At 59.7% G+C, this 14,256-nt stretch overlaps 2 protein-coding genes across 9 annotated transcripts; both read right to left on the reverse strand.

Moving 5' to 3' along the window:
* Positions 1–3,865: 3,865 nt before the first annotated feature.
* LOC137356175 (zinc finger protein 135-like) lies at positions 3,866–5,799 on the reverse strand. Its single transcript, XM_068022013.1, has one exon. The coding sequence runs from the start codon at positions 5,142–5,144 to the stop codon at positions 3,960–3,962; it is 1,185 nt and encodes a 394-aa protein (XP_067878114.1). The 5' UTR covers positions 5,145–5,799; the 3' UTR covers positions 3,866–3,959.
* Positions 5,800–6,110: 311 nt separating this feature from the next.
* On the reverse strand, positions 6,111–12,556 carry LOC137356162 (helicase SRCAP-like). 8 transcript variants are annotated; one of them, XM_068021978.1, is made up of 8 exons: positions 12,457–12,556; positions 10,483–11,633; positions 9,824–10,084; positions 9,374–9,514; positions 8,532–8,753; positions 8,031–8,171; positions 7,459–7,797; positions 6,111–7,331 (listed from the first exon to the last, which is right to left on the reverse strand). In XM_068021978.1, exons 2-8 carry the CDS (start codon positions 11,615–11,617, stop codon positions 6,658–6,660), a joined length of 2,913 nt encoding a protein of 970 aa, XP_067878079.1. In that variant the 5' UTR covers positions 11,618–11,633; positions 12,457–12,556; the 3' UTR covers positions 6,111–6,657. The 8 variants fall into 8 exon arrangements, with proteins under 8 accessions (XP_067878079.1, XP_067878078.1, XP_067878082.1 ...); XM_068021977.1 differs by having other exon boundaries at positions 9,824–10,087; XM_068021981.1 differs by lacking the exon at positions 9,824–10,084.
* Between the last annotated feature and the right edge of the window lie 1,700 nt (positions 12,557–14,256).

A 14,256-nucleotide genomic window follows, 5' to 3' on the forward strand; every position in this document is an offset into this window, starting at 1 on the left:
GATGTATATACTCCAGGACTTGATCTCCATAATCCAGACCGACACTCCCCCGGTGTCAGTACTGAGGGAGTGCTGCACTGTCGGAGGGAGATGTATATACTCCAGGACTTGATCTCCATAATCCAGGCCGACACTCCCCCGGTGTCAGTACTGAGGGAGTGCTGCACTGTCGGAGGTGCTGTCTTTCAGGACGAGACGTTAAACCGAGGGGCCCTCGTCTGCTGTCTCGGGTGGGTGTAAAAGATCCCAGGGCCACTATTGGTGGAGGAGATCTCCCTATACAATATGGGAGAGAGAGGACTGGGAGCGGGTGGAATGGAGTGAGAGGGAATGTAATAAATGATACAAGTGTTCTACCGATACATAAACCCTCGCTCCCTAACAAAACATGACAGTCCTCCGTTACACTTGTGGAGCGTGCAGACTCCCAGCTATTCCCATCCTCTCCCTCTGCCTGTCCCCCATCCCCCGCCCTCCGTAAACTTCAGCTCGTCCGAAACTCTTGCTGCCCCCGTGTCCTAACTGGCACCAAGTCCCGTTCACCCCTTCACCCCCTCCTCCCTGACCGACACTGGGTCCCGGTCCCGCAACAACTTGATTTCAAAATTCTCAGCCTCCTGTTCAAATCCCTCAATTGCCCCTCACTCACCCTCCACCTCCTCCCTATCTCTGCAACCTCCTCCAGTCACTACAATTCAGTCTATCTTATTGACAAAGTCACAATATCTTTGAAAGACCAGGCCTGTTATGAATTTAAATCTCGACATAACAGCTGAGAGACTGGGCTCTCCCTATCCCTGGGTTAGACCACACTCGGAGCACTGTGCACAGTTCCACTCTCCCTATCCCTGGGTTAGACCACACTTGGAGCACTGTGCACAGTTCCACTCTCCATATCCCTCAGTTAGACCACACTTGGAGCACTGTGTACAGTTCCAGTCTCCATATCCCTGGGTTAGACCACACTTGGAGCACTGTGTACAGTTCCAGTCTCCGTATCCCTCGGTTAGACCACACTTGGAGCACTGTGCACAGTTCCACTCTCCCTATCCCTGGGTTAGACCACACTTGGAGCACTGTGCACAGTTCCGCTCTCCCTATCCCTGGGTTAGACCACACTCGGAGCACTGTGCACAGTTCCACTCTCCCTATCCCTGGGTTAGACCACATTCGGAGCACTGTGTACAGTTCCACTCTCCATATCCCTGGGTTAGACCACACTTGGAGCACTGTGCACAGTTCCACTCTCCATATCCCTGGGTTAGACCACACTTGGATCACTGTGCACAGTTCCACTCTCCATATCCCTGGGTTAGACCACACTTGGAGCACTGTGCACAGCTCCAGTCTCCGTATCCCTCGGTTAGATCACACTTGGAGCACTGTGTACAGTTCCAGTCTCCGTATCCCTCAGTTAGACCACACTTGGAGCACTGTGCACAGTTCCACTCTCCCTACCCCAGGGTTAGACCACACTTGGAGCACTGTGCACAGTTCCGCTCTCCATATCCCTGGGTTAGACCACACTTGGAGCACTGTGCACAGTTCCACTCTCCATATCCCTCAGTTAGACCACACTTGGAGCACTGTGCACAGTTCCACTCTCCCTATCCCTGGGTTAGACCACACTTGGAGCACTATGCACAGTTCCACTCTCCATATCCCTCAGTTAGACCACACTTGGAGCACTGTGCACAGTTCCACTCTCCCTATCCCTGGGTTAGACCACACTTGGAGCACTGTGCACAGTTCCACTCTCCCTATCCCTGGGTTAGACCACACTTGGAGCACTGTGCACAGTTCCACTCTCCCTATCCCTCAGTTAGACCACACTTGGAGCACTGTGCACAGTTCCACTCTCCCTATCCCTGGGTTAGACCACATTCGGAGCACTGTGTACAGTTCCTGTCTCCATATCCCTGGGTTAGACTACACTTGGAGCACTGTGCACAGTTCCACTCTCCATATCCCTCAGTTAGACCACACTTGGAGCACTGTGCACAGTTCCACTCTCAATATCCCTGGGTTAGACCACACTTGGAGCACTGTGCACAGTTCCACTCTCCATATCCCTGTGTTAGACCACACTTGGAGCACTGTGCACAGTTCCACTCTCCCTATCCCTGGGTTAGACCACACTTGGAGCACTGTGCACAGTTCCACTCTCCATATCCGTCAGTTAGACCACACTTGGAGCACTGTGCACAGTTCCAGTCTCCATATCCCTGGGTTAGACCACACTTGGAGCACTGTGCACAGTTCCACTCTCCATATCCCTCAGTTAGACCACACTTGGAGCACTGTGCACAGTTCCACTCTCCACATCCCTCGGTTAGACCACACTTGGAGCACTGTGCACAGTTCCACTCTCCATATCCCTGGGTTAGACCACACTTGGAGCACTGTGCACAGTTCCACTCTCCACATCCCTAATAAATCCAATGCGTGGGGGGAGGGGGCGTGAAATTGAGGAGAAACCTACCCCACATGGACTGCAGCGGTTCAAAAAGGCAGCTGACCAATGAATGCTGGCCTGGCCAGCGACCCCCACATCCCATGAACCAATCACAAAACATTATCTCAACATTTTAAAAAATCTCTTTTTTATTCCTCCTGTAACTCTCCGAACTTTTTTTTAAAACAATAGTCTACCCCCAAGTGACACCCTTTTAATAAGCACATACAACATCAAAACATAATTTTATCAGGAACTATCCTCCACTGACTGCATTTTCAACGGTGGGAACAGCTGGCTGTGACGGGGGAGAATTTGCTGCAGTTTGAGTCACGAGTTCTGTGTGCCCGTCGTACACGGGTATTCAGTTCCACAGCAGTCAATTAACTAGACTCTGTAGACTGTTTGATGCAGTCCTCCAAGTAACCAGACTCTGTAGACTGTTTGGTGCAGTCCTCCAAGTAACCAGACTCTGTAGACTGTTTGGTGCAGTCCTCCAAGTAACCAGACTCTGTAGACTGTTTGATGCAGTTCTCCAAGTAACCAGACTCTGTAGACTGTTTGGTGCAGTCCTCCAAGTAACTAGACTCTGTAGACTGTTTGGTGCAGTCCTCCAAGTAACCAGACTCTGTGGACTGTTTGGTGCAGTCCTCCATTTAAGCAGACTCTGTAGACTGTTTGGTGCAGTCCTCCATTTAAGCAGACTCTGTAGACTGTTTGATGGGCCGTCCATTCCTCCTTCCTTCGTCGTGCGAGCCCATGTGATTTCAGCGGGCGAGGGGATGAATCCGCAGAGATAGGGGGTCCAAGCGGACGGCTCGTTCGCCGAGCCAGCAGGGGGAGCAAGGGGCCGAATGGCCTCCTCCGGTAGCTGCATCGGTCGGTGAGGCACGGTTGGCATCAGCGCGGCCGTAGGAAATTCTGCCCCCTCGCGCACCGCCCCACCGTGGCCGTCTGGGGTTCGCTCGTGGGAAAGGGAAATCCTCCTTCCTTACTGGGCCTGGCCTACATGCGACTCCAGACTCCGCAAGGGGCAATTAGGGGCGGGCACTGAGGGATGGCCTCCTATAGTCTGTGTTTCGGGTGCCAACGGTTGTAGACCTGGCGCTGAGGGCCCCTCTGCCCAGCATTGTTGCTCCGTCGAAAGATCACTCGAAGGGTCGTCTTGGCTCCGTCGCCGAGGTGGGTGCTCAGGACCCTCCTGGGTGCTGTTACGAGGCGAGACAGCGAGGGAGAGGTGGAGAGGTTCAGGGGGGGAATTCCAGAGCTCTTGGGTGGCCCCCCCCGGCGGCAGCTGAAGGCATGGCGACGGGAATCGGCTGGGGGTGGGCGCTCTGGAGGGCGGGATCGGAGGGGGGGGCACGGACCTCGGAGGGTTGTCGGAGCCTTGGAGGTTGCAGAGATGGGGAGGGAGGGTGACGAGGGATTTGAACCATTTGGCCTGGCTGCCTGCAGTGGGATCTTGCTGTGCGCGTTTCTCTGCGATCCCCCCCACCCCCCCATTTTATTTCTCCGCGTGAGTGCGCTCGTGGGCGGTCAGGTACCTCTTGTGGGCGAAGGCCTTGCCGCAGCGGGCGCAGGCGAAGGGCCGCTCGCCCGAGTGGCAGCGCCGGTGGCGCAGGAGGTTGCCGGCCTGCGTGAAGGCCTTGCCGCACTCGGGGCAGGCGAAGGGCCGCTCGCCCGAGTGGGTGAGCCGGTGGCGGCGGAGGCTGCCCGCGTTGGCGAAGCCCTGGCCGCACTCGGGGCAGGGGTGGGGCCGCTCGCCGGTGTGGGTGCGCTGGTGGGCCTGCAGGTGGCTGCGGTCGGCGAAGCCCCTGCCGCAGGCCGGGCACCGGAAGGGCCGCTCGCCGGTGTGGGTGCGCTGGTGGGTCAGCAGGCGGCAGCTGTCGGCGAAGGCCTTGCCGCAGGTCGGGCAGCGGTAGGGGCGCTGCCCGGCGTGTGCCCGCTTGTGCTTCCAGAGGTGGGACTGCTGGGTGAAGGCCTTGCCGCACTGGCTGCACTTGAAGGGCCGCTCGCCCGTGTGGGTGCGCAGGTGGGCCAGCAGCTGGCAGCTGTCGGTGAAGCCCTTCCGGCAGGTGGAGCACTTGAAGGGCCGCTCGCCCGTGTGGTTGTGCCGGTGCCGGAGCAGGCTGCCCGCCTGGGTGAAGGACTTGCCGCAGTCGGCGCACTGGAAGGGGCGCTCGCCCGTGTGGGTGCGGGCGTGGGCCAGCAAGCGGCAGCTGTCGGCGAAGGCCTTGCCGCAGGTGGGGCACGGGTAGGGCTTCTGCCCTGTGTGGGTCAGCCGGTGCCGCCGCAGGTTGGAGCGGTGGTTGAACCCCTTGCCGCACTCGGCGCAGTCGTACAGCGTCTCGCCCCGGTGGCCCCGCTGGTGGGCCCGGAGGCCGGCGGCCAGCCGGAAGCCCCGGCCGCACTCGCCGCAGGCGAATGGCCGCCCGCCGGCGTGGGTCAGCCGGTGCCGGCGCAGATTGGAGGCGTGGTTGAACTCCCGACCGCAGTCGGGGCACCGGAACTGCTTCTGGCCCGTGTGGGTGACCCGGTGCAGGAGGAGGTTGGTGGACAGCTTGAAGGCCTTGCCGCACTCGGAGCACTTGAAGGGCCTGGCCGGCGCCGCGCTGTGTCCGGGGGCCTCGGCCGCCGGGTCAGGAACGGGACCCGGGCGCCCTGCGTCGGCCTCCGGCCGGTCAGCCATGTACCCCCCGCCCCCGCACAACGGGCGCCTCTCTCTCTCTCTCTCTCTCTCCCTCTCGGAACGGGGCAGAAATCCTAAACCCCGGAGAGGAAAAGCCCCCCGAGTCCTGGTTCCTGGCAACCTCCTTCCAAGGCGTTCATGTCAAATCTGCCGCCCTCTGGAATCTCGGCTCCAGTCCTCGGTTTCAGTTGCACTCTTTGTCTCCCAGCTGGGGTTTCCAGTTTCCTCCGGCTCTGGTGGGGCTGCTCCTCCGTGCTTTCAAACCCTCGGCACTTGGAGCCTCGAAAGGGCGATTGACTGCACACACCCCGCCCCCACTGACCTTCTGTGCTCCCCCAGGCCCGGACGGGAAGCACAGAGGACCACCACCCAGCCCTCTGCACCACCGAGAGATTCAAGCCGCTGGATCTTTACTCCTCCCCGAGACCCCCCCCCCCCCCACCACCAAATGCCTGCCGAGGGGCCAGCCTCGCTTTCCCTCTGCCTGCCTCAGGAAGTGATATCTCATAGCATTAAAAGCCTGTTCCTCCGCTGCAGGCGGCCAACTGGGTCCTAAAGGCAGCCTGGGCGGATTTAAAAAAAAAATATATATAAATCTCCCCCACTGCCGGCGACTGCCGACGGGGAGCGGTCCCGCCCAGACGCCAGGGCGGAGGTGGAGTGCTGTTACCCCGTCGCCGGCTCCCGCCCCGCCCCCACCCCCCCCCCCCACCCCACATCTGACATCCTTCCCAAAGCGCACGGCGCCCGGAATCGGGACATCTCGACCGACGTCGGGTGGTTCAGTGGAATTCCCGGCCCCACAACGGGACTGCCGCTTTTCAAACCAACAATGATTTATTTCAGGATCTTAAATATTTAAATACGGAAATAAGAATTTGACGCCGGCTATTATTTTTCTTTCTCTGTTCTCCACCGGAGTATGCAGCGACATCCGCCCCCACCCCCCCCCCCCCCCCCCCGCGAACCATTATGATTTTGTTCAACCAATCGGATCTCCTTGAGTCAAGTTTGGGCGGCACAGTGGCGCAGTGGTTAGCACCGCAGCCTCACAGCTCCAGCGACCCGGGTTCAATTCCGGGTACTGCCTGTGTGGAGTTTGCAAGTTCTCCCTGTGTCTGCGTGGGTTTTCTCCGGGTGCTCCGGTTTATAAATTGCCCCTAGTATAGGTAGGTGGTAGGGAAATATATAGGGACAGGTGGGGATGTGGTAGGAATATGGGATTAGTGTAGGATTAGTATAAATGGGTGGTTGATGGTCGGCACAGACTCGGTGGGCCGAAGGGCCTGTTTCAGTGCTGTATCTCTAAACTAAGCAAAGTTATTTCGCCCAGCTCCCCTTCAATGTCTCTGACAGCTTTCCTTCAATCCTCAGACGTCCTCCGACTGCGACTGCCTTCAACCAGGCTCCTGCATGGCTGGGACGGGTGGCCGTGGTTCGGTCCGCACCGGCTAGCTATTCGACCATGGGGGGCGGCGCAGAACTCCTCAGCCTCCCCCCCCCAACAGGCCTGCTACAAAAGAGCACATATTTTCTGCTCGTCCTCGAGGTAGGGGGTGTAATAAGCAGGCGAGGGGTTGCTTGGGCCGCGGGGCAGGACCTGGGGAGGTGTGTAGGCCAGGCCCGCTCTCCAGGGGCTGCGCAGGCCGGGAGAGGCCACGGACCCGGCGCCGGAGTAGGCCGCAGGCCTGGCGAACAGGCCCCCGTTGTGCTCCACTCTGAGTCCTTGGCTCACGGGCGCAGGAGACGCCCAGGCCCGGGGAGAGTGCCCAGGGCTCAGGCTCTGGCGGAGCGCATGCCTGGGTGAGTCCCGGCGGATGCCGGGGACCCAGGAACCCGAGGCCTGGGGGAAAGCCGCCGCCTGGGCCCTGGGGTTGAAGGCCGGGCGAGGCCCGGGCCACTGGGCCTCCGGGTAGCTGGGCAAAGGGAGCGCAGGCCCGAGCTGGGGGGTGGGGGCCAAAGACAGGCCCGAGCAGGGGTGGGCGGGGGCGGGAGGTCGGCGGGGGCCGGAGGGCGTTGAGGGAAGCGAGGCGAGGGCCCGGCCCAACGCTGCAGGCCCCGCCACGCCGGGTTCCATCACTCTGTTCTCTGTCGCGACGGTTTCGGTCCCTGCGGTGTCCGTCCTGCGGCACGCGCTCGCTCCAGTTCCTGCGGCCTGCTCCTTCTCGGCGGTCCGGAGGGAAATCCCTTCAAAGAGAGAAAAAAAAAGAGGATGAGAAGTCACAGGATGCCCTGAATTGGAGCCAAATTGGCGAAATCGGCGCAAAATGAGTGGGCCCCGGTCCTAGAGTAGATGCATCTCCCCATTGCTTACCGATAGCACCCTGCTCTGTGTCCTTCATCGTGCGTTGTTGCAGCACGCCTGGTGATGCCTGCGCAGCGGAGCAGGGGTAGACGCGAGTCTGCACGCCCAGACCCTCCAGCGAAACGCACTCTGGAATGTGATGCAGCAGTTCCTTGATGGAACTGTAGGCCGGGGGAATGAGGGGCCTTTGGTAGATCTTGGAGTAGGCACGTTGGAGTTCGAAGACGCTGAGCCCCTCTGGGTGCTGCTGCACCAGGCGGGCCAGGTTTTCCCGGACCTGCTGGGGCGTCTCGGGCTCCTGGGGCCGCGGGTGGCCGGGCCCTGTTGTGGGCGGTAGAGGGGTCGTATCTGTAAAACGAACCAGAGAGAGAGATAGAGTGAGTCAGAGAGAGAGAGAGAGTCAGAGAGAGACAGAGAGCGGCAGAGGATCGATACAAGGGTATCAGAAACAGGAGGAGGCCATTCGGCCCACCCCAACCCCAGCCTGCTGTCCCATTCAATCCAATCGACCGTCGCGCTCAACTCCACATCCCGGACGAGCCCCCACTTCCTCACTATCACCAGACAAAGCAGTCACTCACCGACAGCGCCGGAGGCCGTGCCGGGCCCCGTCTCCGGCGTCCTCCGGGCCTGAGTCTCGTCCCCGCCGCACCGGGATTCCGGGGGCCCCCGCTCCGAGCTGCGGCCGACCGAGGGGGAGCTGGGCGCCGCGGGGGCCGGGTCTGAGAGCGAAACACACGGAGGGCAGAGTCAGTCAGGAGGAGGGGGGGAACGAAGCTGGCGCGGCGGACGGACGTTGGCGCACCGTCCGATTACACCGCCCCTCGCAACCCCCCCTCCCCCGCACCCCCTCCCCTCCCCCATGCCACCCCGTACAAGGCAAGAAAGGCTGGCGCAAATTTGGCCACACGACCCGTTATATTCACCCCAACAGCGGTCTATTCAGCACCCACCTCGAGGCTGTCACACAGGAGTCAACCTGGATTATGGAGCTCTGCCCTCTGGACTGTGGGTGCCGAGACTGCCAATCGACAGACCCAGAGCCTGCCCCGTCCTCCCATCCCAGCTCCTTGGAACGGTACCTGACTCCAGTTCGACCCTGCAGTTGGTCGGCCGCTGAGGGTTTGCGAGGCGGAGGCCGGACATCTCCTGCAGGAAGTCAGTCACGGCTCCGTATCCCATTCCCTCTGCCAGGCCCTGCAGGTCCAGCCCGTGCTGCTGTGCGAGGCAGTCTCGCAGCGTTTTCACCCGCAGTCCCCATCGGTAGCGTCTCAGCAGGTCCACAGTCAGCGCCTGGCACAGCTCTGGGCAAAGAGACGGGAAAAGGCCCCCATTACACCTGCGCATGGCTTCGGCAGGGAGTGACAGAGCTGGGTAGGGTCACCTGACAATCCCGCCACCGCAGTCCCGGGCCGATCGGAGACAGGGAGCCGGGGGAACGATACGAGGGCGTCAGAAACAGGAGCAGGAGGAGGCCATTCGGCCCCTCGGGCCTGCTGTCCCGTTCAATCGGATCCCGGCCGATCTTCGACCTCAACTCCACATCCCGGACGAGCCCCCCACTCTCTTCGATTGCCTCAGCGCCCCAAAAATAAACTCTCAGCATCTACCCTGTCAAACCCCTCTCTCCAAATTTTATAAGTTTCAATGAGATCACCTCTCGTTCTTCTAACCTCCAGAGAACATCGGCCCCATTCTACTCCGTCTCTCCTCGTCGGACGCCCCTCTCATCCCGGGAATCAGACGAGTGAACCTCCGTTGCTCTCCCTCGAGGACACGTCTATCCTTCCTCAGGTACAGAGACCAACACTGTACACAAAGCCCGAGACAATCGCGGCGAGTCTTCCCGACGGTTACATGCCGACCCACCCGCAGCTTTGCAAAGTGACGAGAGAGTTACCAGGCTGACAGGGCAGTAACTCACCGACAGTGCCAGAGGCCGTGCCGGGCCCCGTCTCCGGCGTCCTCCGGGGCCGAGGCTCCTCGCCGCCGCACCGGGATTCCGAGGGACCCCGCTCCGAGCTGCAGCCGCCCGAGGAGGAGCTGGGCGCCGCGGGGGCCAGGTCTGAGAGCGAAACACACGGAGGGCAGAGTCAGTCAGGAGGAGGGGGAATGAAGCTGACGCCGCGAATGGAGGTTGGCGCACCGACTGATTACACTTCCCCAGCACCGCCTCCCCTCCCCCGCAACGCCTCCCCTCCCCCGTACTGCCACTATCTAGAATATGTACATCTCCCTCCGACAGTGCAGCACTCCCTCAGTACTGGCACCGGGGGAGTGTCGGCCTGGATTATGGAGATCAAGTCCCATATACATCTGTCTCCCTTTCTGTTGCCTATATATTCTCACACCACCACTGTTTGTAGGTTTTTACCATTTGGCCGCTCGGCGGAACACCGCAGACGAATCACGAAGGACGTTTGTGTTTCCCGCGACGTCACCATCTCCACCTCGGGCACATCCGCCAGGAAGTCGGGCAGAGAGGAGTACCCAGCGTACACCAGCAGTTCCGCCAGCTCCTGCCCCCTCTGTTTGAGGCACAGCTTCGCCAGTTTATTCGAGCGGAGACCGTCGCGGAACCCCTTCGTTTTGAGGACGTGCAGCAACCATTCTGCAAATTCCCCTCCATCCCTCGCTTCTGTCCGGGAAAGGAGTTACGCAGGTCAGAACACAGGGGTTAGATACAGAGTAAAGCTCCCTCTACATTGTGCCCCATCAAACACTCCCCAGGACAGGTACAGTACGGGGGATTAGATACAGAGTAAAGCTCCCTCTACACTGTCCCCATCAAACACTCCCAGGACAGGTACAGCACAGGGGGTTAGATACAGAGTAAAGCTCCCTCGACATTGTCCCCCATCAAACACTCCCCAGGACAGGTACAGCACCGGGTTTGCTGCTGCCTAATTGGAGGTGCTGAGTGCTGGTTGCAGCAACGAGGTTCAGCTGACAATGCTTTCCTCCATCAAACACTCCCAGGACAGGTACAGCACGGGGGGGGGGGGGGGGGGGGGAACACAAGCGGTAACTTACCATGGCACCACGAGACAGCGTCCCCCATTTTTGCGTCCGCTCCCGTCTGCTCTCCGTTCACCCTCGCTGGCTCCACGCTCGGGCTCCGCATCCTCTGGGTCCTCTCCCGGTCCTCGGCCTGCCCCGGGCTCTGCCCGCCTTCCGCCCAGGCCCGCGGTACCGACCCCGTCCTCCGGCACGAGGCAGGGTCTGGCCACTCCTCGCTGTCCAGCGCCGGGCTGCGCGCCGGGCCTGTCGCCCCGAGGGTTTGCCTAACTACCCCCGCCGCCGTCCCCCGCTGCCGCCCCTCCACCGAGGACTTCAGGACCTGACTGTAGGTGAGGGCCTGGCCCCCCTCCCCCGCCTTCCCGTCGGCCGGGCCCACGGCATGGGTCTGGGGGCTCGCTTGCGGTCCAGAGGCCGCCTCTGGCCTCTTAGCTTGGCGCCGCCCCCCCGTGCTCTGGCCCGCGCGCCCCGCAGTGCTCAGGAGGGGAGGGGATTTCAAGGCCTGCCAATCCGGGGGCTGGATTAGGCGAGCGGCTGGGTCCTGAAGCAGGACCGGCAGCCACTGGGGCTGCCCCCTGCCCAAGGGGTTGGCTGGCAGGAGCAGGATGGGCTGCATGTATTTGGGGAAGGGAGCCACCTGGATTTGGGGGATGGCCGGCAGGGTGAAGAGCTGGGCCGGTGGCCATCGGCCGACGCAGGCCTCCTCAGGCCCGTTCCTGCAGGCCCGATCGGGAGCCCTCTCCCGGCCAGGGCCCCGAGGGAGGCTGCCGCTGGGGGCCGGCCGGGGGCCGGGCACCCAGGCTGAAGCCGGGGCCGACGGGCGGGCGGGGATCGGCGCAGGCCCGTCTGGCTCGGGCATCTGCAGACGGTTGGGCCCACCACCGTACGGCGCAGGCCCGCTCGCGCCGCTGGGGTGGCCCTGGGAGGGCCCGAAACCCCGGGCGAACAGCTTCTCCCGCCCGCCCGCCACCCGCCTCTCCACCAGCTCCACCATCGCATCTGCCAGGTGCCCGACGGAGGTGCCGAACTGGGAGAGGTCCAACTCGCGGCCGTGAAGCTCCCGGAAGGCGCGGGGGAAATCCGTCAGTGCGACGCCCCGGGGCTTGGCGTACAACACGAGCAAGACGTCAACTTTGAGCTCCTCGGACATGTCCAAATCGGGGCACCTGTTTGAAGAGATAACGGAGAGAGAGAGAGAGAGAGATAGCATCAGTCAAGAGTGATCCCACGACACCTCGTCATCTCTGCGGCTCGTGGGAGCTTGCTGTGCGCGCGCGGCGAACAGGCCTATCCCCACCCGAGGACGTCCCAAAGCGCTTCGTAGCCAGTGCCCCTACCTTTGAAGTGCAGTTGCTGCCGTAATGTAGGAGGGGCAGTGGCCAATTTGTGCACAGCAAGATCCCACAGGCAGCAACCTGATAATGACCCAGATCATCCATTGTTTTTCGTGACGTTGGTTGAGGGATAAATAGTGGCCCCCAGGACACCCGGGAGAACTCGCTCCCACCTCTCCAACCCCCCCCCCCCCCCCCACCCCACCCCCAGCTCTTCCTCCAATAGCAGCCATGGGATCTTTTACACCCACTCGAGAGGGCAGACAGGGCCCCTCGTCCCAAAAGACGGCTCCTCCGACAGTGCAGCACTCCCTCAGTACTGACACCGGGGGAGCGTCGGCCTGGATTATGGAGATCAAGTCCTAGAGTATATACATCTCCCTCCGACAGTGCAGCACTCCCTCAGTACTGACACCAGGAAGTGTTGGCCTGGATTATGGAGATCAAGTCCTAGAGTATATACATCTCCCTCTGACAGTGCAGCACTCCCTCAGTACTGGCACCGGGGGAGTGTCGGCCTGGATTATGGGGTGTCAGTTTCTGCTTTGCCAGAGTGGGCTGCGTTCTATTTTTCCCAATGAAACTGGGAATAACAAATACACTTGGGAGTTGAGCTCGTTGTTTGCTACGTGTTTGACAACGTCTGTACACATACCTTTCTCTGTCTCCCTCTCTCTCTCTCTCTGGCTCTCCCTCTCTCTATCTCTCTTTGTTCAGTTTCACTTTCAGTTCTTAGATATCAACACGCCCGCCCTGTCAGGCTCAGTGATTGACACACAGATCTTGCAAACCACCAACCTGTGCGATTTCAGGGCAGGACGTTTCAGTGCAGGAACCTCAGAGCCCTGCCTTGCTGTGGTGCCTGATACTCTGGACCTGCCCCCGTTTAACTCCGGCCGGAAAGACTGCTATCCCCAACCCAGCAACAGCCGCAGCCCCCTGCTACCAGACCCGGGCATTTTCACCTTGGTCATGCACACCACTGCAGCTCCCCAACTCTTCCTTCATCAGCCTCCACCACCGACCTTTCACATTCTCCCTCTCCTCCCTACCCCTGTGCACTCGGAGCCCGCCATTCCTGTGCTCTCTATTCTGTTCCTGCACTTTCTCCCCTCTTCCTGTGCTCTCTGTCTCTCTCTCCTATTTGTGCTCTTTCTCCCCTGCACTCTCCATGCCATTCCTGTTCTCTCTCTCTCTCTATTCCTGCCCTCTCTCTCTCCTGTTACTTCTCCCTTTCTCTCTCTATTCTTGCTCTCTCTCTCTATTTCTGCTCTCCCTCCCTCTCCATTCCTGCTCTCTCTCTCTTTCTATTCCTGCTCTCTCTCTCTCTATTCCTACTCACCCTCCCTCTCTATTCCTGCTCTCTCTCTCTCTATTCCTGCTCCCTCTCTGTCTATCCCTGCTCTGTCTCTCTATTTCTGCTCTCTCTCTCTCTATCCCTGCTCTCTCTCTATCCTTGCTCCCTCTCTCTTCCTGCTCTCTCTCTATTCCTGCTCTGTCTCTGTCTATCCCTGCTCTCTCTCTCTCTCACTATCCCTGCTCTCTCTCCATTCCTGCTCTCTCTCTCTCAATTCCTGCTCCCTCTCTCTATTCCTGCTCTCTCTCTCTCTATTCCTGCTCTCTCTCTCTATATACCTGCTCTCTCCCTCTATTCCTGCTCTCTCTCTCTCTATTCCTGCTCTCTCACTATTCCTGCGCTCTCGCTCTCTCTATTCCTGCTGTCTCTCTATTCCTGCTCTCTCTCTCTCTGTCTCTATTCCTGCTCTCTCTCTCTCTCTCTATTCCTGCTCCCTCACTCTCTCTATTCCTGCTCTCTCTCTATTCCTGCTCTCTCTCTATCCCTGCTCGCTCTCTCTCACGCTATTCCTGCTCTCTCTCTCTATTCCTGCTGTCTCTCTATTCCTGCTCTCTCTCTATTCCTGCTGTCTCTCTATTCCTGCTCTCTCTCTATTCCTGCTCTCTCTCTCGCTCTCTATTCCTGCTCTCTCACTCTATTCCTGCTCTCTCTCTCTCTCTATTCCTGCTGTCTCTCTATTCCTGCTCTCTCTCTCTCTCTCTATTCCTGCTCTCTCTCTCTCTCTATTCCTGCTCCCTCACTCTCTCTATTCCTGCTCTCTCTCTATTCCTGCTCTCTCTCCCTATTCCTGCTCTCACTCTATCCCTGCTCTCTCTCTCTCTATTCCTGCTCTCTCTCTCTCTCTATTCCTGCTCTCTCTCACTCTCTATTCCTGCACTCTCTCTCTCTATTCCTGCTCCCTCACTCTCTCTATTCCTGCTCTCTCTCTATTCCTGCTCTCTCTCTCTATCCCTGCTCTCTCTCTCTCTATTCCTGCTCTCTCTCTCTGGGCCTGCTATCTGTCTCTCTCCCTCTCCCTGCTCTCTCTCTCTCTCTCAATTTCTGCTCTCTCTCTCAATTCCTGCTCTCTCTCACTCTATTCCTGTTCTCTCTCTCTCT

This window comes from Heterodontus francisci, chromosome 45 (genome assembly GCF_036365525.1).
Source record: "Heterodontus francisci isolate sHetFra1 chromosome 45, sHetFra1.hap1, whole genome shotgun sequence".
NCBI lineage: Eukaryota > Metazoa > Chordata > Chondrichthyes > Heterodontiformes > Heterodontidae > Heterodontus > Heterodontus francisci.